We start from the raw sequence: 24,586 nt of genomic DNA, 5'->3' as shown, positions 1-24,586 counted from the left end.
ATGGGCCGGTGGCTGGGCCCTCTGGCCCCTTGCAGGGGCCAGAGAGAGATGAGAGACCTCAAGCCCGCTGTCCTTCCCAGAATCAGGCACCCAGTGAGCGAGTGCGTAGACTGTCCCCAGGCCACCATGGGCAGGGGCCACCTGGGAAAGTGGCAGCTGAGGAGAAAGCATGGTGGGGGGGGGGGGGGGGGAGTCTGGGCCGGGGGAGGAAGAGCAACCAGGGACCCGGCTCCAGGCCCAGCTCCCCCAGCAGGAAGCCAGGTGACCCTGGCAGACAACACTGGTTCCAGCCAGCCCGAATCCTGGGGAAACATCTGTGCATCTGGCCACAAAGTGGGGGCGATGAAAAACACTAGGAAAGTTAGCAGCCCCCACCTGGCCTGCCACGGGGAGCCCCTGGGGCCGGGGGGCTGGGCAGGTGCCACCGGGATGGGGGGTACCCCCAGAGACCCCTCACGAAGCAGACAGGGACACAGCTGGACCAGGAACTAGGGCCCAAGGCCACCCCCCACCACGCCAGCCTGGGCAGATGTGAGACCCACGCCCAGGGGCCACCGCACCTGGAGAGGAACCCCAAGACCCACCACCCTGCCCAGACACACCCACAGCCCCCGTACACGGCCAAGGGCGCACACAGACCCACGGCCCTCCCCATGGGTTGGCAGGCCACGCCACCCCAACGTGGTCCCTGGCACAGGCACAGACACTCCCTTCCAGCCAGACACACAAACAAGACACGCCCTCACTCTCTCGAAGATAATGGCCCCAGACAGCCCGCCCTTGCCACGGTGCCAGCCCAGCCCACTGGGCCCCACACCCCCACGCCGCGGGACGGCCTCCTCTGCCTGCTTTGTCCACAGATGCGTCCCCAGGGCCCAGGACGCAGGCTGGTTCACAGCAGACACCCCGCGCTCTCGTGGAAGGACCAGGCTCAGGCAGGCACACTCGCGGGGGCACAGCCTGGCACTTCCCGCCCGGATCCCGGCCGCGACCCCGCCCCCAACCAATCCCCACAGAGGGTCCACAGAAGGCCAGGCCTCCCGCGGCTGCCTGAGGTCCGCCTGCAAGGCTCTCTTCTTACAGGGACACGGGTCATCGGACTCAGGGCCCACCCCACTCCAGCACAGGCTCATCTCAACTAACGACACCCGAGGAGACCGTTCCCCAACCCACGTCCTGGCGTCCCGGCAGACGTGGAGTCCGGGGGACTGACTACCATCAGCTCACAGCGCGTTTCTTCCTGGAATGTTTCTGTTTGTCCCCTTTCCTTGTCAGGGAGGACCAGAGTGTGGCCCTGAGGTGCCGGGCCTGGTCCGGAGGGGGTGGTGGGTGGTGCTGGCTCTGTGCCCCCCCCCCCACACACACCCCACAAGACCCCTGCCAGCGGGGCAAGGCCGCGTCCCGTGCTGGGGCCTTCAATAGGCAGACTGGATACCATTTAACCCCGTGACCCCCCCAATTGTCCTCAGCCGCGTGCAGCCTGGCCAGCGGAGAAGGGGCGGTCCGTGCCCCGCCCTCTGCGCGGGCCCACCCACCAGCCTGCACCCCCAGCCGCTCCCCTGACCCAGCAGGGCGACAGCGTCTGTAAATGGGGTCACAGGGCGGCTGCAAACAGCCAGGGAGACGCCCCTCCACGTCCCCAGGGGCGATGCTGGCCCCGGGATCTGGAAACTTAGGGACAGGGGGTTTACGACGCAGACAGGGAAACTAAGGCACGGAGAGGGCAGAGCCCCACCCAGCAGCCCCCCCCCCCCCCCGACGACACATCTGGGTCGGGGAGAGCTTGTCCCTGCCCAAGATCCCACAGAGCTGAAGAAGAAATTGAACTTGGCAGCCCCCCCCCTCACCCCCGCAACCTGCCCCCAGGCCCTGTTCACACCTCAGGGCTCCCTGGGGAGCATCAGCAGGGGGCAGGCAGGTTGGGAGGTTGAGCTGACCCCAGGGCCAGTTGAAGCCGTCACTGACCTGGACAATGTGACTTTCTGGCTAATGGTTAATGGGTCGCACCTCGACCTCACGCTTCAGGGCCAAGGTGAGCCCGTCGCGGGGGGGGGGGGGGGGGGGGACACCAGGCTCACACGCACGCGGGCCTCCAGCTCCCTGTATTTGCATACAACCACGGGGGACGGTCAGCCCATCACACAGGGACCCAGGGGACATGCAATGCACTGGGCTCCCCACACTCTGAAACACGTGGGCCTGGCCTTCCACAGCACGTCCAGACCGCAGGACACATACCAACACGTCCACGAAGGGAGGGACCCGTCACGCGGTGCCCGTGCACGTGTGCACAATCACAGCAGGCGAGGGGACGCACAAACACACCTCTGAGGCGACAGATACGCATAAAAGACGCTGCAGGCGAGTTCGCATGGCTCCAGGATGTTCAGATGAACACGCAGGAAAGCCTCAGCATCAGCACACGCGTGGGTTACAAACACCCGGAGGGCCCCAGGATGCCCCCGGACCCCCCGCTCCGGTGAACACAGATGCCAGCAAACACGGGGCTCTTGGAGACTGCCCCCCCCGCCCCCCAGGTCCCGGGGACCCCGCACCTGCCCCCCCCCACCCCCCCACGTCTGAGGGCTGCACCCTGTGTGGCTCACCCGTGCCCATCCCCTAACCGGACACAGAACGTGGACACTGCCCGCTGGGCACCACTCCCTGCAGTGGCTGCGTGTGTTATTAGAAAGCGTGGGGCGGGCCGGGAGCTTGGCAGCGGCCACTAGGGTGGGGAACGGGTGGTGGGCGTGGGGCCAGGCCCCGGCGGCCGTGACCCCACGGCGGTGACTGGGTGGCTGGTGGCGGCGCAGGGGCCAGATAAGGTTCTTCCGCTGAGTCAGTGCGGTTCCCAGGGCTGGCACGGGCAGGGGCACAGTGCCAGGGGCTGGCGGGCAGGCACCCTCCCCATGCCCGCCACGGCCCGCTGGCTCCGTGCCAGCAGCCACAGCGGCTTTGATGAGGCAGGCGCTGCCCCAGGCGGGGTGGGCCAAGTTCCCAGGGGCTTCTCAACACCCTCCCCACCCCCAAGCACACGGCCCCGGGCTCCTGGCACCACAGGAAGAGGCTGGGCATCAGAGACGGGCCCCAGGACACACAGGGCCTGGCCTGCTGCCCACTCTGTTCCAAGCACGGCAGACGGATGTCGCCAGGTTCAGGACCTACTGTCTGACCTCTAAACCTTTGCCCAGGCTGTGCCCTCTGTTCAGGACACCCTCTTCCACCAGAAACATTTTCACCCTGCGCCCCTGGCCCAGCAGACTGAGCCTCTTCCAGTCCTGTCCGGACCACAGGCCCAGAGGGGTCCACCCATATCGCTCACTTGCCCCACTCCAGACCCTGCCAAGGCTCCCCTAGAGCCCAGCTTTCGTCTGCCCTAATGTCTGCTCACCCCCACCCCTCCTACTGGATGTTCCAGCCACACGGTTCCCAGACGCACACTCTACCCTTCTCTCTCCATCTAGCAAACTCTTACGTATCCCACAAAGCCCCAGCCCCAGAGCGTCTGGGCAACCTTCTCCTCAACCTTCCCCCTGGCCCAGCCCCAATCCCTAAGGGCTCCCTGCAGCCCTGGGGGCTCCCAGGCAAGACAAAGAAAATCTGTCAGCTCCTCCCCAAATCCCCACCCCCACCCTATGTTGCCCAGGGCCAAAGATGTTCACGGCAGCATCATTTACAACAGGCAAACAGGGAAACAGACACTGTTGTCGTCAGCCCCACGAGGAAACCACAGTAGCTAAGGAGAAGCCAGCGACGGGGAGCGCTCGGATCCACAGAGACACTGAGTGAGGACAGGAGCAGCGGCCAGCCTGGCAGCCCGAGACATGGCACTTTGACACCTTACAGGACACGTTTCTGGACATGAATGGCCAAAGGAAGGCCAGCAGATTCCCTTTCTCCTTCCACGAGAATGGTATCCGTGTTAGTTCTGGAATCGAAAATGGAGTTAAAAAAGCAGCCGCGTATCTTCTGTAACTAGGAAAAAAACAAAAACCAGAAAAAAAACCTAAGCGAGATGAAAGGGCCAGAAAAAAAATGAAATGCGACCCCAGCCTCACTCTGCGTTGGGCCGGGCCTGCTGTAGGGAAGCAGGACACCCACAGGCATAAAATGGATCCCAGGAGGCCTGGGCAGGGTCCCCAGAGAGGACACAGAGGCCCCTGGGGCCTGGAGCCTGAGGCAGCAGGTGGCCCTTCCCACCTAAGTGCCCGTGTGTGTCCAGGCCCCAGGTCCTGACACCTGATGTGAGGCCCTGGACCCATCGCCTCCACTGCAGACAAAGGGGACAGAGGCCCAGGGGTCCCCAGAGCCCCAAAGCCGAGGCAGGGCTCGCCCCCGCCCCTCCAGCGCACCCTGGAGTCCGGTCCCAGCGCAGACACCTCATCCGTGGCACTGGGCGGTCGACCCAGCCACCCCACGCCAATCTCCGTCAGAAAAACAGGTCCAGCACTCAAGTGCCCTCCCCGGCAGGATCCACGGTGTGTGCAGGGGACCCCGGTGAGAGGCCCATCAGCTTCCTGCACGGTTAGGTGACGTGCCAGCCGGAGCTGTCACCCTACCTGTACAGGGTAGGCAGCGGAAGGACATCACCTTGAAAAGCGGGGGGAAGACACCCCTACGTTTAACACCAACCCAAACCACAGTGAGACCTCACCCCACCTTGACTTGGGCGCCAAAGCCGTAATCGCTGGTGATCACAAGTGCTGGTGAGGACGTGGGGAGGCCAGAGCCTCGTGCGGCCATGGGGAGGAAAACGGTGGTGCCGCTGTGGGGGAAGCGGTCAACGGGTCCTCGAAAGGTCAGACAGAGTTACCGCCTGACCCAGCGATCCCACTCCTGGGGTTGTGCCCACGAGGGCTAAAAACACACATCCACACAAAACGCGCACACGTGCTCACAGCAGCACGACTCACAAAAGCCCAAGGTGTGAGCAACGCCATCCACAGGTGAGGGCAGACACACGGTGCACCCACTGCGCACGCGCACACCCACAGATGACCGCGTCCACCGAGCACGCGCACATCTGCAGACGAACACATCCACGGCGCACGCCACTCCGGTGTGTCCACTGCGCACGCGCACGTCCACAGGGGGGGAAACCATGTCTACCGCGCACGCGCACACCCACAGTTGAACGTGTCCGCCGTGCGCGTGCACGCCCCTCAGGTGCATCCACCACGCACGCGCACGTCCCTCGGCCGCAGAAGTGAGGCGCGCACACCCGCCGCCCCGCGGTCGGACCCTGAACACACGACGCTCAGAGACGGAACCAGACGCGAGAGTCCACACGGGGTGTGGGCCCACGTGTGTGAAACGTCCAGAACAGGCTCATCCAGGCACAGGAAGGGGGCTGGTGGGGGAGGGGCTGGGAGAGGGGGTGGGGGCATAAGGACTAAAAGATGCATTTACAAAAGTTCATTTTTGAGGTGACCAGAATGTTCTAAAATAGACGGGTGATAGACGCATAACTCCGTGAAGACGCTAGGAGCCACTGAGTCGCACACTTTGGGTGAATCACGTGCTATGAGACTTGATATCAATAAAGCTGTTGAAAACAGTCCCCACGTTTGAGGAGCTGAGACCAGGGATCCCGATCCTTAAGCAGCCAAAGATTTGAGGTTAAAAGTCTGCTGGAGGGGAGGCAGGGTTTAAAAAAAAAAAAAAAAAAAAAAAGTCTGGTTTAAAATCCTGCAATGCCACTTTCTAGAGCCCAGGCACACTGTGTTGGGGACAGGAAGCCACCAGGATGCCACGTGTGATGCCAGGAGCCTAAGATCCTAATGGCTGCTGCAGCTGCCCGATCCTGGCCATGGACTCCAGGCGTGTGGGCCCCGTCCCCGCGTGTTCCCAGGGCCCTACAGCGGGGAGGCCCCAGTGATTCAAGGGAAGGTTCCGTGGCCACGAGCCTGCTGCTCCGGGTCCCTCCCCGCCCTGGCCGCCCCGGGACCTGCAGCCACCCGGAACTTCACGGCTATCGAGGGTTCGTAGGGGAAGTCGGCCCAGGCCCTGCCAAGACTGGGGAGGAAGAGGCAGAGACAGTGCCAAGTGGGCGGCCGGCCGGCCCGGCTGCCACGTGCCAGGAAGGCTGTGGGGCAGGCGCCAGAGTCAACATGGCCCAGGACAGTGCCGACACCGGCGACACAGGTGCTCGGCCAGCTGGACCTGCCGCGGCCGGGCGGGAACGAGTCCCCGTGCTGCAGAGAGGCCCTCCCCTCCCCCCGGCCCGCACCTCCCGCAGCCCCATTGCCCGGGGACCTGATTCCGTCTCCTGCGGGGCCCAGCCTGGCAGCATCTGGCCTCCACACACGAGCCAGTCTGGGTCCCGCCTCAGAGCCTTTGCCCAAGCCGTCTTCTCCGCCAGGTGCACCATCCCTCGGTGTGCATGCACCTGACCCTCACGGCACAGCCCGAGAGGCTTCTCCCACCTGGCCCCCCACGTCCCCCCCTGTCCCCCCCTGACCGCCTCAGCAGTTTCAGTGTTTCCTGGTATACGGACCTCCACACCACAGCACGGGGGCTCTGTCTGTAGGGGCTCAGTATGACCCTGACACTGACCACATGCACGTGGCTTGGGGTTCCCTGACCCCCTCTGGCTTCGGTTTCCCCACCCCTGGGCATCCCTGAAATATCACCATCGTGTTCCAGACAAGTGCGGGTGGCTACCGTGGCCCTTTGTTCCTGACACGCCCGGGGGCTTTGGGGTCTGAGCCTGTGACCTGCCTCCAGTCAGTGTTGAGCCCCAGGGGCTGAGGCCACTGAGCAGGGGTGGGAGGTTAGGGGTCCTGTCAAACTCTGACCTCACAAGGACTGTGTGGCCTTGAGTCTCCCTTTGGGCCTGGCCATGACCCTATAATGCTGGGTGCATCTATCCAGCTCTCCAGCCCCCGAGCCTGGAGCTCTCTGTAAATATTCCGTGAACAAATAAATATAACTTGCCCACGCTGTGCCCATTTGTGTTATTTTGGACCCAGAGGACGTTAAGAGCAACACTGTGGCTCAGTTTTCCCACCTGCAAAACGGGACAGGCAGGAACCCAGCCCGCTGGTGTCTCCTTCTGAAGGGGAGAGACACTGAGGCAGGGAGCAGGCTCACGTCCACACGCCGGGGTGGAGCCTCCAGCAGGAAGGGGGTGTGGGGGGCACCGTCCCCCCTCTACACCCCTCCCCTCCTCATAGCTCCTGGCCTGTCCCCCTCAGCACGTGTCCGATCTCAGGTCCTCTACTTTACGGGTCCTGTCTCTGCCTGAGGCAGGTCTCGGAGGACTGCAGGATGCACATCGCTCTTCCCCAAGAGAGGCTGGAGCCCATGCCCTCGTCCCCGGAGGCCAGTTCCTGGTCCATTCCTCCAGAGCTCCGCCAAGAGGGGCCCACAGCCAATTCTGGGAGGCCACTCGTAGCCACCTCCCGGCTCTCACACGCTGGCCTGTCCAGTGGAGCCCTTCGAGGCTCAGGCCCTGGGCCGGGGAACGCCAGGTCCCCCGCCGGCCACTCCTGGAGGTCGGGGCAGGGCCCAGCTGGCCACGGACTGGAATGTGAGCCCGGCCGGACGCCATCTGGTTTCCATCTGCCCAGCCCAGCTCGGCCCAACTTCAAAGGGTCCCCCGCCCGGCCACTTCCTCTGCCCCGGCCGCCCGCAGGGAAGGCACCAGGACGGCCCTGCTTCCTCCCCGCCCCTCTGTAGCCCCAGGGAGCCGCTCTGCAGTCCACAGCGACGTGGCCACCCCCGGCTCAACCAACGGCTGTGGCCTCGACACGCCAGACTCCACGCTGACCGGCAAGGCCTCCGGCCCGTATGCCCCAGCCCCCACCTCTCTGCCCACACGTCCATCCGCTGGGCCTCGCCCCGAACGCACAACCCAGGCCGAGCCCGGTCGGGTCGCGTGGCCTCTGCCTGGGCCCCTTTCCTTGCTGTCTCTCTGCGGGTCCTCCTGGTACACACTCCGTGCCCGAGCAGCCCCCACGCTTCTCTCTCCTGGCTTTGCTCCCTCCCCCACATCCGCGCATTCCACGGCCGGCCGGTCCCACCCACGGCCCCCATCTCGGCGGGGCGTTCTGCAGGGCTCCCAGCGTGCAGCTGGGTGCCGCCCGCCCCGAGGCCCCCGTCACGACGCGCGACCCACCTGCTTGAACTGCTCCTCGTACGTCCAGTCCCCGTGGTCCGGCGGCTGCAGCTGGGGCGCCACGTGGGCGGCCCCTCCAGCGTGGGCCAGGCCAGCCCCTGGGCGCTCCTGGCTGCCCAGCACCCGGGGCCCGCCGTCACCCCGGAAAGCCTGGGACGGCGGGGCCCTGCGGGGGATGAGAGCCGCGGGACCCAGGCCGGAAGAGCCCGGGGGCCCCAGCCCCTCCTCGTCCTCGTACTCCGCCTCCTCGTCCTCGTCCTCCTCCTCGTCCTCCTCCTCCTCGTCCTCCTCCTCGTCCAGCTCTTCCTCCAGCTCCTCCTCCTCCTCCTCCTCCTCCCACTTTGGCTTCCTGGGGCAGGCAGAGGGCACAGGTCAGGGGAGATGGCGCCAGCTCACTGCAGCCCCAGGGCAGGGTCTGCTCCTCGCCAGAGCCTCGATTTCCCTCTCTCTGCACAGAAGAGCAGCCGTCACCCCATTGCAGGTGCTGGGAGGGGCGTGGGCCATAGCCTACGCTGTCTTGTTTCCCGTCGGCACAGAGCCCCACCTGCTAACCCCTCCTGCACTCGCTGCACAGGCTTCCTTGGCGGGCCTGGAGGATCGCCCAGCCAGTTCCTGCCGCAGGGCCTTTGCTCAGGCTGTTCCTTCTGCCAGGCATGCTGTTCCCAGCCCCAGACACCTCTCCCTACCCCCATCCTTCGTCTTCTCGGCACTCCTTATCACAGCCCACAATCACCCTGTTTCTCTGCTCGTTCAATGTATTCCCAGAAGGGTCCCCCCGGGGCCCTGCCAGCACTCAGCTCGGGGCCTGCGCGCGATCCAGGCGGAACGCACCAGCGGGCCAGCCAGCACCCGTTCTGTGCAGGTTCCCCCCGGGGCCACTGAACCTGCTGTAGCCTCGCCGGGCACGGGGCTCCTGGCCACACGTGGTCAGTGCCCTTAGATCAAGATGGCATAAAGCTACAAACTCAGGGCCCCCGCAATTGGAACGGTGGCTCCTATCCTGGTTGGTACGTGTCCACCGTCCTCCAGAAGGTTCTAAGGGACAGCACGGATCTCAGCAGTCGGCAGGACAGCGTCTGGTCCTGCCTGCGCAGCTGTGTCCCCAGGGCCCAGAGCCGCCTGGTACGCATCGAACGCTCACCCACCGCTTGCTCGCGGCTAGCCCGCAGACCCCCAACTCACAGGTCGCCGTCGGAGCCCGCGTCCTCCAAGTGCTCATCACCTTCGGCACGTCCTGGTGCCTCCCGGACTCGGCCCGGGGCTGCAGGTGAGCCTGGCGCCCCTTCCCGGGCCGTGTCCTCGTCCTCCAGGCCGGGGGGCCCGTCCTCAGAGCCGCCGGGGCTGGGCGGGTGTCCGAGGCCCGCAGCAGCGGCCCGCATGGCGGCCAGCGCGGCCATCTGGGCCCGCTGCATCCGGGCCTTCTCTGGCTCTCTGTCCTCGTCCGGGGCAGCCCTGGCCCGGGCCGGGGGGCCGGCAGGCAGCTCCGGCGGCAGGGGCGGTGGGGGCTGCCGGGCCTCCAGCTCCTGGCGTGCCCGCTGCTGCCGCTGCAGGAGTGTCTCCATCACCGCCTGCAGCTTCATGGCCCTGCGGGCCGGGCCGCCCCGGGCACCAGACGTGGGCGGCAGGGGCGGCCCCTGCGGGGAGGGGGCCTGGCCGCACTGCAGTGTGGGGGCCTCAGGGGAGCCGGGACAGTGCAGGGTGGCGGGGGGTGGGGGCGGGGGCCGCCGTGCTCAGGCTGAGGGCATGCCAGCGGTGCCTCCTTCTCACGCCAGGCACCGGGCAACGGCGGCTGGTGTCTGGCTCATTCACGGGTTTGCAGAGACCTGGGGGCGGCAGGAGAGACCGTCAGACCACACTCCAGGGCTCCTCGGCCCCATCCTCCCGATTGAGGTCAGACCGCAAAGGCCTCTGGGAAAATCTCTCCCAACCATTCCCATCCGGGTGCAGACCTGGAGGCCTCCCTGGAGGTGGTAGATGGTGCTCTCCCCATCCGCCCCCACTCTGTCTGCCCTCCGGGAGGCTGGGAAGCGGGGGTCACCCTGCACTGAACTCCTGAGGGTCTGAAGGTGGCCCCCACCAGTCTGGGCCACAAAGAAACATGCGGTTCCTGACCCCACCTCCTGGGGAAGACCTTGGATTATTGCTTCATAAACACAGCAGGGGGACGGGGCATTCCCGGCCTCCGATTGGCCACAGCCAGCTACCAGGCACCAGAGTCCAGATGGGTTCCGGGTTCTGGTTCCGAGCTCCGGGTGCTGCTTGGACCCCTGCTGGTGCAGCCCCGTCCAGATGGCTCCAGGCACCACCCCCCTCCACTCAGGCCAACCAAGACTGTGGCTGGCCCAGACCGAGGGCTTCCTGTATACCGGTCCTGTGATCACCCTCCTCACTCACGCTCCCATCCCATTCCTCAGCCTTGACCTCTCTAGGCCTCAGTTTCCCCATCTGCAAGATGGTGTCCTGACAGCGCCCACCTCTGTGCTCAAGCAGGGACGAAGCAAGTGTGTGACGGTAAAGGCAGGCACACGGCAGGCACCATGTCGTGTTAGGGAAGGAGGCGCTGGATGGTCCCCATGTTACGGATGAGAAAAACTGAGGCCAGGAGATGCCCTGTTGGAGGACACACAGCACGTTCCCGGCAAGGCTGGGATTTGAACCAGGATCTGAGTGACATCAGAGCCTCCCTCACCACCCCACGTGATCTCTGCAGGGGAGTCCTCCTGCCCTTTGGGACCCCAAATGGGGCCAACGCCCCCAGAAGGCAAGGAGCTGTGCCCCAGTCTGGGGTCTCCTCAAACCACCACCAACCCTAATTGCCCAGGTCTCAGGCAGGGACACCCGGAACCTGGCATTGCTAGGCCTCACCAAACAGAAGAACGCAGGTCCCACCCCAGCTCCCCCCCCCACCAAGCCCAGGCCACACCCCCACCCGCCCAGACCGCCAGTAAAACAAACCGGGCAGAAGCCAACAGGCCCAGTAGTGACAACACAGATGTCACATCATGGGGAAGGGGGACGGGAGATGGGGGGAGGGGACAGGAGACTGCCCCTAACCCAGCAAATGAACCCCCAAGCCACTCCGGGGGCAGACAGGGACCCACACACAGAAGGGGCCGGAGGGCAGAGGCTCCTGGTCGCTAGCTAGCTCACACCCATTCCCCAGGCTGGCCACCTTCCCAACTCCCAGAGTGACCTGCTAATCCGAGCCTGAACCCACTCAGGGGAGTCTTGCAGTATAGACCCCCCCTCAACACACCCAGTCAGGGGAGGGGCCCTGCAGAGCCACAGGGACCCAGTGGCCCTCTGCTTTCTCCCCAGACCCCCTGCTGCTTCCATCTGGATAGGTGAAAGGGCAGTGAGGCGGGGGGGAGGGGGGGGGCGGTGGGTGACCCCTGTGGGAAATGGGAGAGGGTCATGTCCCCAAAGGACCTTGGTATCCAGTAGGGACGGGGTCTCAGGGCACAAAGACCCTCTCAGAGGCCACAGTGCGAGAGGGTGACCAGTATAGTGTCCTTAGGGGCAGCGAAGTAGCACCCAGCCCCCCACTCTCCACCCCTCCAGGGACTGGTGGTCACCCCCCCACCAGCCCTAAGAAGTGCAGAGGGGACATTTCACGCCCAGTGTCTAGTCTGGTCCACTACCCCTCCCCCACATTTGACAACTTCAAGACAAGCCCCCCCTCCCTACGGAAACGCTCCAGGCAACACCCCCCTCCTCTTTGGGGGGCAGAAGGAAGAGGCCAGAGGAAGCCACTCCCCCCCCCCCCCCAGCCTCCCACCCCCGGGCCTGCTGGGTTTAATGACCCTTCCGGGTCGCCCAGTGGGGGAGGGGAGCAGGGCAGGCCTCCACGTTGGGGTTGGTGGAGGGGGCAGGTGGGAACCCCAGAGCTCCCCTGGGCCTTGCCTGGGGCCCCCATGGCCGCCATTAACCCTAAGCTGGCGACGCCCACCCCCTCCAGACCCCTCCCCCAAGAGCCCTTTGTCCTCGGCCCCTACCCCCCACTTTATGACAACCCTAAGAGAGAGGCATTCCCAGGCAAGGACCAGGCAGGGGTGGGGGTGTGCTGGGTGGTCGCTGGAACCTGACTAGGGGGCCAGAGGGATCCTGGGCCACACCCTCCCCCCAATGCCTCCCGGAGAGAGAGGTCACCCGCTTGGGCCGGGGCCTTGCAAAACACGGTTATTTAAAGAGTTGTGCAAGGCTGGGGCCCGCGGGTGGCGAAAGGGGCCCCTCACTCCACGAAAGGAAGAGGGGGTGGGGTGGGGCAGAAAGCTGGGGAGGGGGCTAGGAGAGTCGGGAGTGGGGCGGCCCGGAGGAAGTGAGAAAAGAAAAACCGAAGAAAGAGAAGAAATAAGACGACAAAAACCCCAGTCCGGATTTCAAAGGCTTCTTGGAAAGCGACCGATTTGCATGGGGGGGGGGGGGCAACCCCTCCGGCCCGGGCGACTAAAAACGGAAGATTATTGACAAATCCGCCGCCTGGGGTCGGACGCCGAACGTTGGAGTTGACAAACGCGCGCTCCCCGCGCTTCCTGCGCCCGCTTTTGTGTCTGGGGGGCACTGACCGAGGCGGGGGGGCTTTTCCCGGGGATCCCCGCCAGAGCGCTGGCTGCCCGGCCGAACCCACGCCCGGGCGTGGGCATGGGGGGGGGGGGTCCTCCTCCAGGGGTCCCTTTCAGCTCCGGAGCCGACACTTTATAAGTAAGCCCTCCAAGCTGGCGAGGGTCGCTAGGGAACTGCCCTCCCCACCCGGCGTTCCCACTCCGCTCGGGGGTCGGGAATAAAGCACCCGATTCCGGGGAGAAAAAAAAATGAGATAAGAACCCGGAGCGCAGCCCCCCGCGCGCGCCTAGAGACCATTTCCTTCCGCTGGGGGGTGGGGGGCGGCGCTCACTCGGGACCCCCGACGGCCCTAGCGCAATGTGGTAGGGGGTGAGGTCTCCGAGGGGGGTCGCGGAGAAAACCACCCCAACTCGGACCCACCGGAGTCGCCTTCCCGGTCCTGGGCCCCCACCCTTGTGCCTGCCCAACTTTGGAGACCCCCCTCACTGGCTTCCCGGGCGCACTGCGCCCACCCGGGACCGGAACCCGCAACTTAAAAGGCCAGCCTCCCCCCCGCCTCACCGCGCAGGGCCCGCTCGGGGGGCGCATGCCCTGCGCCTGGCGTCCGGCCCTGCCCCGGCCGCGCCTGGCCTCCGGCCCGGGCCGCGAGCTGCGCGCTGCTGGCTCCCGGCCGCCGCCGGGTTTGTGCCGCGCGCCGACTCACCGAGCCGCCCGCCGAGTCCGCGTCTACACCCCCATCCGACCCGATTGGTAAGAGTCTCCCCGCGCGCGGCCTCCCCCGCCCCTCCCCTCCCCCCGCCGGCGCGCTCACCGCCCCGCAGACAAATCACCGGGTGACAAATCGCTCTCAGATGCAAATACCTCGCCGGTGATTCAGCGCTGCGGCCCGGGACGCGGGGAGGGGTCTCGTGAGGCCCCCTCCCCCTTCCCGGACGCCCCCTCGACCCCCGCGCTCGGTCCGAGGACGCACCGCCAGCCCAGGAGTGTTGGGGAGGGGGAGAGAGTGGCCAGAAATTTTCAGGTCACGGCCCCTTTAAATGATAATAAATAATAAAAGGGAAGGGGAACAGCTTCGCGGGAGGCCCCGCCCCCTGCTTAGGGACGGTGGGCAAAGTGCGCGCCGCGGCTCCGAGCGCACAGGACGCCGAGGGCGCGGGAGGGACTGGGAGCATCCGAGGGGGAGGGGAGGGCTTTAGACCTCCGTCAGGGCGGGCTGGAGGGACCCGAGCCGGGTCCGGGACCCCTTCACCAGCTCTCCCGGCATCTAGGACGGGCCTGCCCTTCCGGGCTCGGAGTTTCACTCCTGTCCCATAGCCCAGCGACCTGGAGCTAGAGACTTCGCCCCCCCCCCCACCCCACCCCCAACAGAGCCTCTGTTGCCACATCTGTAAAATGGGGATTAAAGACTCGGTGATGACTGGAGCTACAAGGAAGAGAAATGAGAGCAGGCCGGGGGCTCAGGGAGGAGGCCAGGACCCTCGTCGGGGGTGCTGCAGGGTGGGGAGAGGCCTAGGAGAGGGAAAGCTGCCGCCGGGGGCGGGGGGGGGGGGGGCAGCGCTGCTTGGACACAAGCGTGGGGGTGGGGGAGTGCGTGCTGGTCCTCGGGAAGACTCCTTGTGAAATCGTGACGACCCCTGCCCCCGACCGTCACCCTCTAGGAGGAGAGACAAGATAATCTCCTTGGTAATAATAACTTGATAATAATTTTCATCTTCTGAGCCTCCCCTTGCCCGCCATGTGTCCTATGCACGTTCACATCTCTGTGTAGGAGAGACTCTTAATGTCCTCATTTCAAAGAGAGCGACGCCGAGGAACAGAGTAGGGCGCCTCGAAGGTGGGGATGTGGATGTGGGCTCTGCTGGGAGGTCTGAGGTCCAGGGGCCACCCTTGGGACTAATTGCAGGGGCCCGGCTGCAGCCCAGATGTGAACCCAGTGGGAGCACGGGTGGGCAGTTGGCCTGGGGGCCACTTGTCCACGGTCCTACCGGGTGGAGTGGGCCCCTGGTTTTCAGTGTTGGTTTCATGTACCCTAAGGCTCACGCTACTGACATCTTCTCAGGACCTCAAGCCTCCAGTGCAAAGTGCAGGTTTCCTGCTTCAGGTGGGGGTGGGGGGTGGGATTCCCAAGCCCAGGGGATGAGTGCCTGGAGGCTGCCCCCACCCCAGGGCTGGAGTCCTGCCCACCTTTCAGGAACCCAGCCCTCGAGCCCCAGGGCCTCCTGTAGCCTAATGGCAGCAGGTGGTGAGAGGCCTCCACCTTTAGGCTATTAAACACCCAGTCCCAGCTGCCTGCTCGTCCACACCCCCCTCCAGTGGGAGGGGCAGAGACATCTGCCCAAAGAGGGGAAGCTTGGAGAGACCCAGGTGAGCTCCCAGGTGGGAGGACAGCCACCATAAGGGTCCAGGCACCCCCCCCCCCACCAGGAGCCACTTCTCCCAAGTGCAGGAAAGCCTCTTCCCCATCCTAGAGCCAAGGACATCAGAAGGCACTCCCTGCCCCACCCAGGTGAGATTCGTGAGCCTCTCTGCCTCCGTCTTCCCTTGTAAAAGGAGCCCATGTTTTGTTTGTTTTTTATCCTTTCTTTTTAGAGAGGGAGCGCACGTGTACACAGAGGGGCAGAGGGAGAGAAAGAGAATCTTAAGCAGGCTCCACGCTCAGTGGGGAGCCCAACGCAGGGCTGGATCCCTTGGCCTCCGCAGCGTGTAGGACCACAACTTGAGCCAAAATCAAGAGTCCGGACGTTCAAAGGCTGAGCCACCCAGGCACCCCCAAATGAGTCCACGTTAATTCATTCCTCGTATACTCGTTTTGAGGGTTCCATTTCCTTCTGCTCAAAAGGAGGGGCACGGCGGGGTACTCTCAAGGGCGGGGTGGGGGGGGGTGCTGCCCTTCCCCCATTTCCCTGGGGAAAGTTGTCCATACATAGCGACTTCCCCAGAGGTGCCCAGTCCTAGAGGGTGAGGGGCTGCAGGATTCCCAGCTGCCTCCAGTGAGGCCATCCTATTTTTAGCCCAGGGAGGGAGCTGGGAATTGATTCGCAGACTTGCTGGCTCCACTGGGAGTGGGCAGCAGGCCCTGGTTCCACCTCGGTCCTCCTGGTCCTGCTATGTGATTTCCAGTTGGTGCTGACCCTTCTTTGGTCTCTGTTTTGCAAGCTGGGAAATGGGTACAGAGACCCAAGTCCTATAAGGTTTCCTGTCCAGACCATGTTGCAAGGCCCCTGCGGGTTTGGGACACCTCCCCCCCCCCCCCCCCCGGGGAAAAAGTAGCCAGCTCCCCACTCAGGGGTGGGGGAGGGTGGGGGAAGCACCCTCTTAAAAATTCACCCAGATCAAAAAAGAAAGGCGGGGGAGGGTGCCTCGGTGGCTCAGTTGGTGAAACATCAACTTTGGCTCCGGGTCATGGTCTCGCCTTTGTGAGTTCGAGCCCCACGTCGGGCTCTGTGCTGACAGCTTAGAGCCTGGAGCCTGCTTCGGATTCTGTGTCTCCCTCTCTCTCTGCCCCTGCCCCGCTCATGCTCTGTCTCTCTCTGTCTCTCAAAAATACATAAATGTACAAAAAAGATTGAAAAAATAGTTTTAAAAAAAATTCACCCAGATCCCAAACAGTCCACCTCCCCATGTTTTTCCTCCTCAAACATGTTCCCACATCTGGGCCTTTGCACTGGCCAGTCCTTCTGTGTGGCGTCCCCTTTCCAGGTCACCCCATGGCCCGTGCCCTCTCCTGCTTCACACTGGAGCCTCTGCTCCTCAGAGGGTCCCTCCCTGACCTCTCAGGGTCAGGCGTGACCCCATCATGTCACCCTGTTTTGTCTTCATCCAGGTGCTTCTGTTTTTGATACGTCCGGTATTCACTTGACCCACTCTTCCTTGCTTGAAGCAGGGTTTCCAGGCCTGAGGCTGTGCCTGGCACATAGTAGTTGCTCAATAAATGTTGGTTGAGTGAATTCGTGTGTTCCCTCCCTCATCCCACAGGATTTTTGGCGTCTGTCTATACAGAGGTGGAGGGGAACAATTCACCGTCTTGATTTCCAAAACAAACAAGCCCGGACAGGGGTGCTGGGCCCCGTGGAAACGACTCAACCCTGTTTTCCGTCACTTGCACCTGGCTCCCGGGTTGCCCTGGCCCTGCAAGCCGGGGTCCACGAAAATGCGATTTCAACAACTTTTAAAGTAAGAGAAAAGCAAATGTACCAATAACGGATGTATATTAATGAATCCAGCCTAAATTATATTAGGTTTTGTAAAAACAGTAAAGTATCACGTTTAATAGTTTCTCATAGACAAGACCGAGGAGACGAAAGTGCCTGCGACCCAGGAAGTTCATGATGCGGCTCGCTTGACCCATTCCGCATCGGGGAGACGCTGGGCCGGGGTCTGGTATGGGGTTCCCATGGGCGACCGCCCCTTAGCGCTGGCGGCTCCTTTGTGGGGGTCGAGCCGGGAACTTCGGTGGGGTGCGCGCCCCACCTGCCGGGCACCGACGGGACTGCAGTCAGGGGCGGGGCCGGCGCCTGAGGCCGCCAGGTGGCGCCGTGTCCCCTGAAAACGACTTTCCCGGGTCAGACGGGGAAACTGAGGCCCGCGGAGTTATTTTGTCCCCTGTGGCTCCTTCTGAATGTCCTACGGTAGAATTGCCAGATAAATACCGGATTCGCGGTTAAATTTTAAGTGTATCCTAAGTTTTGCACAGGACCTACTTATACTAAAAAGTTGTTCATTGTTTATCGGAAATTGAAATTAGCCCCTTTCCCTACCCCAGACCCCCAGGGTTTATCCCCATCAGGTGGCCCTGAGGCCCATCCCACCTGCTCTCTCGGATGGGCTGTGCTGGCATATGCCTGGTCCTGGCAGCTCAAAAGGCAAGACCCGTGGTAGTAATGAAGTAATAAACCGGAAAAGTCTCCACCTACCTTGGCCGTGTCCCTCCCTGCTTAGGAGCCTCCATGGTTCCCATCACCCTCAGGAAAGATCCGGCTTATCCCTGCAGCTGGCAATCTTCCCACTGCACTCTCCTCTGGCCCCGCAGGCCTTCTAGCTCTTTCTCACCAGATGTTTCCTGCCCCAGGGCCTTTACACTGTCTGTGCTCCCCATCTGTTGTGCTCTTCCCCCACCTCCGAGCTGCGTTCACATTTCCCAGACTTGCCTGCTCCAGGAAGCCTTCCCGGACTCACCCCCACCAAGGTCAGGCTCCCAGTGACCCACGAGGGGCACACATGTCTTTCTCATGACCCTTTCTGCTGCTCTAACTCTGCATCTCTCCAGGTAGTCTGCCCCTTCCGTCCAAGACCAGGCAGGGACTGTGTACAGGAAGCCCCTCCTCACTGCCGTGGCCCGACCCCCAGCGCAGAGCCTGGCACACGGGAGGGGCTCCGAAAACGAGGTCCAGCTAAATGGGCCCCAAACGACTCCTCTTCCTAGACCTCCCTTTCAGCCCTTCAACTTTGTGTGTTTTCCTGAGATAATCGTGAATCCTGACGCAGAACTTCGCCAGGCTTCCCCCGACAGTGACATTTTGTAACACTGCACTACGGTATCACAACCAGGATTTTGACACTGATGCGATCCGCCCACCTTCTTTGGATTTCCCCGTTTTATGGGACAGGAGTGTGCCATCACGAGGGTCCCTCCTGCTGCCCCCCCCCCCCCGCCCACCTCGCTCACCGCCCCTACCGCCCTCACCCCGGCAACCACCGGTCTCTTCTCCATCCCCATAACGCTCTCTCCTCCAGGTGCTGTTAGAACCACACGTGTCGTGTAACCTTGGGGGTTGCCTGATTTTCCCCGCGTGATTCTGGGAGATGCGTCCGAGGGGCCACGTGTCTGCCCCGCGCCCACAACTGTCTGCTGCTGAGTTGTGTCCCATGGTGTGGGTGGGCGAGTGTGCTTGCCCACACGCGTGTCGTGGACGCCCAAGGTACCGCGTGTCGGCTGCCGCAGGTGAGCTAAGTGTGCGGGTTTTCTGTCCCGGAGCTTTTATTTCTCTGACGTGAATACCCCAGAGCCCCCTTCACCTTCTTTTTTTTTTAAAAAAAAAACGTTTTTCCTGCAGAAACTGTGCCACTCCCTCTGCACACACTTTCTCTCTTAACCCCCACAACACACTTGGTCATTCATCCCGCAAATATCTAATCAGCCCGACCATGCGCTGGGCGCTGGGGATACGTGGGGGACCACGTGAGACAGGCAGCCAGCAGGTACAACACAGGGACATCAGAACCGTGATGGGGGCAGCGCTGGGCGCAGAGAGCTCCAGGAAGGCTTCCCGGAGGAGGAGGAGGAGGAGGAGCCAGCTGAGCTGAGACTTGATGGATGAGTGAGGCACAGCTGGCACGACAGCCAGACCTGCATGTGCAAAGGCCCAGAGGCCACAGGGATGGCAGCAGTTCAAGCAGCTGCACAGAGAGGGTGAGTTTGGAGGGCAGGGAGTGGGCGGGGGCGGCAGGGCCTGTGGGCAAAGGGGAGAATTCCACCCTCTTGTCCTGCCCGGTCTGGAGGCTGGTGTTGAAGACAAGAACAAGCCAGCTTCAGGCCAATGTCGAAATGGCCCTGTGTTTTGGCCTCTTGGTCTCACATTAACATCGCTGCCAATTTGGATTACTTGCAGGGCCGTGCTGTTTCCAGATAAGTTGGGAGCCCTGGAGCCCTCCCAGAGATGGGCGGGGGTCCTGCAGGAGTGACTAAGCCTCAGCCAGCAGGGCTGTTGGGGGAAGGCTGAACTAATCCTGCGCAGGCAGCCCCACCCAAGCGACATCTGGGCGGGGCGAGGCTCTGACGGCTCGCAGCAATCCGGGTGCAAACAGCGGTGTGGGGCTTCTGAGCCCAGGCCTCCAGGCTCTTCCTGGAACCTGTGCCAAGGGATGAGCCTGACTTTCCGGGAGCACCATGCGGCCATGCGGGAAGGAAGCCCAACAGCCACATGGGTGGGGGGTGGGGGCGTGGGGAGAGGACTGCTCCGCCACTAGGCCTGCCAGGAAGGCCTTCTGGGGCCTTCCAGGTCCGGCCGCTAGGTGCGCCCGTCCAGCCCAGCCCAGCCCAGTTACTCCACAGGCCCGGGAGTGAGAATCGGCCGCTCTTCTGCCTCCCTCCGCTGTGGGGCGCTTTCTCAAGGAGCCGTCCGTCCGCCCATCCGTCCGTCCGTCGGGCGAGCGGCTCTGTGCACGTGCTCCAGGGAGCACCTGTGCACTCCGTGACACCCGCCCTTTCCCCAGCCGGGACGCTGGACATTCACCGGGTAGCAGTAACACTACTTTATTTCAGCACTTTAAAAATCACACGCTGTTCACATGTCCGTATTTCTGAAAATGGGACGAAGCTTATAACGTTACGATTGCAAGATGTCCGTCAGTGCTATGGGGGAACGTTCCAGAGAGTGCCAGTATCAAAGTGTCTTCAATTTCAGGAAATACAGAAGTAAGTAATTAGGATATCAGTGGGAGCAGACATCACAGCAAATTCGTACCGAGGGGACATGGGGGGGGGGGACGTTTTCACTATGATTATCTTGCACAGAAACCGAGATATTAATAACCACATGCGAGCGGTTGCTGTTCAAACGGCACCTGTCCCACAGGGGCCCAGCTCTCTCCCGCAGAATCCGCCCGGATTGGGGCCGGACGCTCCCTCAGGACACCCGCACTCTCCCGGGCTTCGGGGGCCCGGCGGTGGCCAGGGGGGCGGCCAGGCGGCGCAGCTCCGTCGGGGGGGCGGCGGGGGCGGGCAGCCCGGAGCCCCGGTGCTGGCGGGGCCGCCGCGGGGCGCAGGGGCAGACCCGGCGGAAGGCCTGCCGGAAGTGGGAGCCCAGGAACGCGTAGAGCAGCGGGTTCAGCGCCGAGTTGCCGTAGGACATGCAGTGTGCCCAGATCTTGAGCGCGTAGGCGGTGTAGCTGCGCGGGTGCCAGGCGCCCGCCGGGCCCAGCGCCTGCAGCACCAGGAACAGCTGGATGGGGCCCCAGCAGGCGGCGAAGAGCAGGACCACCGCGGCCACCAGCCGCGAGACCTTGGCCCGCACGGCGCCGGCCCGCTCTGCCAGCAGCCGGCCCTGCGGGGTGGAGGGGTGGTGAGGAAAGGCTGCGGGCTGGCCGGGGCCACCCGGCAGAGCCCCCCTCCGTGGTCGCTCACTCTTAAAGTAAGCTCCGGGGCCCAGGTGGGGCCTGAACTCGTGACCCCCTGAGCAAAAGCGCCTGCTCTACTCGCTGAGCCGGCCTCCCTTCTTGAGCCTGGCACGTCCCCCCCCCCACACTTCGCTGCCCCCTCTCCCCCCCCACCCCCGGTTCCTCCAGACGCGCGTCCCCCACACCGTGCCTCCACCCAGCCAGCCAGCCAGCCGGCGGCCGCTCACCTGCAGGGCGCCGTCGGCGGCCGCGGGGCTCACGGCGGTGCGGCCCAGGTGGCGCAGCATGGCCCCGTAGCAGGCGCAGGTGGCGACCAGCGGCAGCAGGTAGAGCGCCAACAGGTTGTAGAGCGCGAAGGCGCGCTCCAGGGTCCGGCTGGGGAAGACCTCGCTGCAGTAGGTGCGGGGCCCGGGCGAGAGGCGGTGCAGGGCGAGCACCGGCGCGGACACGGTGGCCGAGCCTGCGCCACACGACAGGGTGAAGACCCTGCCCCGGGGACGAGGGACGCCAGGAGGCCAGGACCCCTACCCTCAGGTGCCCCCTGGGGCAGCGTCACTGGGCGCGCCTCGTAGGCGCGCGTCGTCCGGGGTCCGCGCCTTCGGCGGCTCTTCGGAGGGAGCGCCCATTTCCCAGATGTACGCACGGCCGGAGCCCAGTGAGGGGCGGTTGGCGGGGCGGGGGGTGGGGGTGGGGGCGCCCAGGGCACGAAGGCTTGTCGCCCCTCCCCCCCCCTCGCCCCGTGCGGCGCTCGCGCTGCACTCACCCACCCAGATGCCGAGGCTGACCGCCAGAGCCAGGCGGGGTGTGCGGCGGCGCAGGGCGCGCAATGGGAACACGGTCACGTACCAGCGGTCCACGCTCATGGCCGTCAGGGTGGCGCACGTGGCCTGCACCGAGACCTGGGGGAGGGGGCGAGAGCGGGCGTTTCGTCCCGTGTGCGGTGTGGGGCCTGCCCCGTCTGCGCCCACCCCGCGGGTGCCCCCACAGGTCCAAACACCCGGGCACAAACGGGACATGTCGCGGGAGGGCCTCCAGGGGTAGAGAGGGGGATCCCAGTGCGGGTTTGATCGGGCCGCTGGGGGTCCGCTGAGATGGGCAGAAGCACAGCCATCCTAGGAAGGCGGGACAGGCGCGCGAGAAGGCGCCGGCCCAGCTCCGCAAGCCCGGTCCCTAACTGTATCTCTGCCTTTTACGCGGTCCCTTTTCCTGTCCCCAGGCCCAGGCTCCACCTCCTCCTCGGCCCCGCCCCTGGACTCCGCGGCCCCTTCCCCAGCCCGCGCACCTGCTGCATGTAGTTGACGAACTTGCACATGAAGTCGCCCAGCACCCAGGCGGGCAGCGGGTAGAGCAGGGCCGTGAAGGGCACGCAGCACAACAGGAAGGTCACGTCCGTGGCCGCCAAGTTGGCTGCAGGAGGGAACACGCGGGGGCCTCAGCCACCCAACAGCCCGGCCCAGCCCCCACCCTTTCCTTGCCTTTCTCCGAGTAACCCACAAGACCGCCTGGAAGATCCCCCGGCATCTTTCGGCAGAGAAATTGGGGCGCCCTCCAGTCCCCCATTCGTACACGTCAAACATCCCCTCAGTACGGGTTTCGTGGCCGTTTGAGCGACAGTCATTGCGCCCTGCGCGCCCCCGTCCGGGCTGGAGAGCCGGGGCGCGTTCCCGTCGAGGCTGGAAGAGCCGGGGTTGCGCCCCCGTCGAGGCTGGGAGAGCTGGGGTTGCGCCCCCGTGGAGGCTGGGAGAGCCGGGGGGCACCCCTGTCCGGGCTGGGAGAGCTGGAGTTGCGTCCCCGTCCGGGCTGGGAGAGCCGGGGGCTGCACTCCCGTGGAGGCTGGCAGAGCCGGGGTTGCGCCCCCATCGCGGCTGGGAGAGCCGGGGCGCGCCCCCGTCCGAGCTGGGGAGAGCCGGTGCGCGCCCCCGTCGCGGCTGGGAGAGCCGGGGTGCGCCCCCGTCGAGGCTGGGAGAGCCGGGGCGCGCCCCCGTCGAGGCGGGGAGAGCCGGGGTTGCGTCCCCGTGGAGGCTGGCAGAGCCGGGGTTGCGCCCCCGTCGCGGCTGGGAGAGCCGGGGCGCGCCCCCGTCCGAGCTGGGGAGAGCCGGGGCGCGCCCCCGTCGCGGCTGGGAGAGCCGGGGTGCGCCCCCGTCGAGGCTGGGAGAGCCGGGGCGCGCCCCCGTCGTGGCTGGGAGAGCTGGGGTTGCGCCCCCGTGGAGGCTGGGAGAGCCGGGGCGCACCCCTGTCCGGGCTGGGAGAGCTGGGGTTGCGTCCCTGTCCGAGCTGGGAGAGCTGGGGCGCGCCCCCGTCGGGGCTGGGAGAGCCGCGCACGCCCCCGTCCCCTCTGAACCTGCCTCCGGGTCTGCAAGCTGGAGACAGTGGCGCTGCCCAGCAGCCACCACGGAATAGAGGAAAAGGAGCACTCACCTGAGCCAAGTCGGTCGGCCCATCATACAAATGTGTGAACCGAGCCTTTCATTGGCGCAAGGGTCGCAAACCGGGCTCCCGCGGGCCTAGCAGCCCCTCTCCCTACTTTCATTCATAGGACACCGTGTCACAAGAACCACGTTTTAGCCAGACACCTTCCTCAGGGCCAGGCCAAGCTCTCCACCGGCCACTGTCCAGACTCCAGAGTTCTCGAGCTCTAGCCCAAGAGTCAGGGACAGTAGGGACGGGACCTGCTCCCTGCACGGGGCGGGGGGCGGGGGTGCCGTCTGGGAGAGCACAGCGCACTAGGAGGCCCCCTGGGCCTCTCTGGGGACCCCCGGAGTGGCCGGCAGGTGCCCGGGCGCTCACCTATGTAAAAGTTGGTCACCGTCCGCATCTGCTTGTGGCGGCAGATGACGAAAATGACGAGTGAGTTCCCTGCCAGCCCGAGCAGCATCAGCGCCACGAAGGAAACCGGCACAAGCCAGGCGTCCACCGGCCGCGGCACAGGGGCCCGGCCGTCCGAGGCGTCGGCGCCACAGCCCGGGCAGACCGTCGCGTTGGCCGGCGCCCACCAGGACGCGTTGGGCGCGGACGTGGCCGCGGCGCGCATGGCTTCGCCGCCCTCTTCCCCCTGGCCGCCCGCCGGCTTGCGCCCAGGCGGCGACCTTCCTCCTCGCTGCCTGCTGGGGACACGCCCGCGGAGCCTGGGAAGGGTCTCGGCTGCAGGCCACCAGACCCGGAGGGCGACTCCGCGGGGCAGGGCGGCTTCTCTGCTGCCGACGCAGCCGCGGCCACTTTATCCCCTGCGCCCCCCTGGTCCCCGCCTCTCCCGCAGCCGCTGGCCACTCCTTCAGCTGCCCGTGCGCCCTCCACTCACGTGCACAGCCACCTTCTCCCGCTTTCGCTCTCCTTGCACAGTCTGGCCCCGCAGCCCTGGAGGGACAGGCTGGAGGTGGGGCTCGCGGGACCAGGGGAGAGGGGAGGGGGGAGGCTGTGTGGAGGCTGCTGTGGACCCTAGAGGGCGAGCCTAACCAGGGGGTTGAGACTCAGAGGACAGGCAAGCGGCGGGGACAAAACAGAGACCAGAGAAGGCGCCCTGTTAGCCTTCCGCGTGGCTGGGGCTCCGGGTGGGTGGGCCCTGGCTGGCAGGGAGGCCAGCCCCCATCAGAGGCTGGGAGAAGGGGCACTGGAGAGCCATAGAAGGCTCAGAGCAGGGCAGGTCAGGTCCGCCGGGGAACTGGCAGTTAGAAGACACCCGTTCTTTTTCATATATATTTTTTTAACGTTAATTATTTTTGAGAGACAGAGGGACAGAGCACAAGCGGGGGTGGGGGGGTGGGACAGACAGAGAGGGAGACAGAGAATCTG

General features: G+C 64.7%; 3 protein-coding genes across 9 annotated transcripts in view; 1 reads left to right on the top strand and 2 right to left on the bottom strand.

Moving 5' to 3' along the window:
* ARID3A (AT-rich interaction domain 3A) overlaps positions 1-13,699 on the bottom strand; it is a 32,667-nt gene extending 18,968 nt beyond the window's left edge. The window contains exons 1-4 of one of the 7 annotated variants that reach the window (XM_023242531.2): positions 13,544-13,696; positions 10,594-10,729; positions 9,302-9,942; positions 8,120-8,468 (exon numbers count right to left, since the gene is read on the bottom strand). In XM_023242531.2, the coding sequence (XP_023098299.2) occupies positions 8,120-8,468; positions 9,302-9,699 (747 nt within the window). In that variant the 5' untranslated portion in view covers positions 9,700-9,942; positions 10,594-10,729; positions 13,544-13,696. The other 6 variants (XM_023242535.2, XM_023242542.2, XM_023242543.2 and 3 more) reach the window with 6 other exon arrangements.
* Positions 12,034-18,706, top strand: LOC102899473 (basic proline-rich protein-like). Its single transcript, XM_045042066.1, has 5 exons — positions 12,034-12,171; positions 13,049-13,432; positions 16,658-16,855; positions 16,956-17,062; positions 18,416-18,706. The coding sequence occupies exons 1-5, from the start codon at positions 12,034-12,036 to the stop codon at positions 18,423-18,425; spliced, it is 837 nt and encodes a 278-aa protein (XP_044898001.1). The 3' UTR covers positions 18,426-18,706.
* Positions 18,707-19,918: 1,212 nt separating this feature from the next.
* On the bottom strand, positions 19,919-24,053 carry KISS1R (KISS1 receptor). Its single transcript, XM_023242671.2, has 5 exons — positions 23,585-24,053; positions 22,080-22,204; positions 21,561-21,696; positions 21,025-21,257; positions 19,919-20,724 (listed from the first exon to the last, which is right to left on the bottom strand). Exons 1-5 carry the CDS (start codon positions 23,826-23,828, stop codon positions 20,308-20,310), a joined length of 1,155 nt encoding a protein of 384 aa, XP_023098439.1. The 5' UTR covers positions 23,829-24,053; the 3' UTR covers positions 19,919-20,307.
* Positions 24,054-24,586: the final 533 nt, after the last annotated feature.

This window comes from Felis catus, chromosome A2 (genome assembly GCF_018350175.1).
Source record: "Felis catus isolate Fca126 chromosome A2, F.catus_Fca126_mat1.0, whole genome shotgun sequence".
NCBI lineage: Eukaryota > Metazoa > Chordata > Mammalia > Carnivora > Felidae > Felis > Felis catus.
This window is presented reverse-complemented; position numbering and strand designations above follow the sequence as displayed.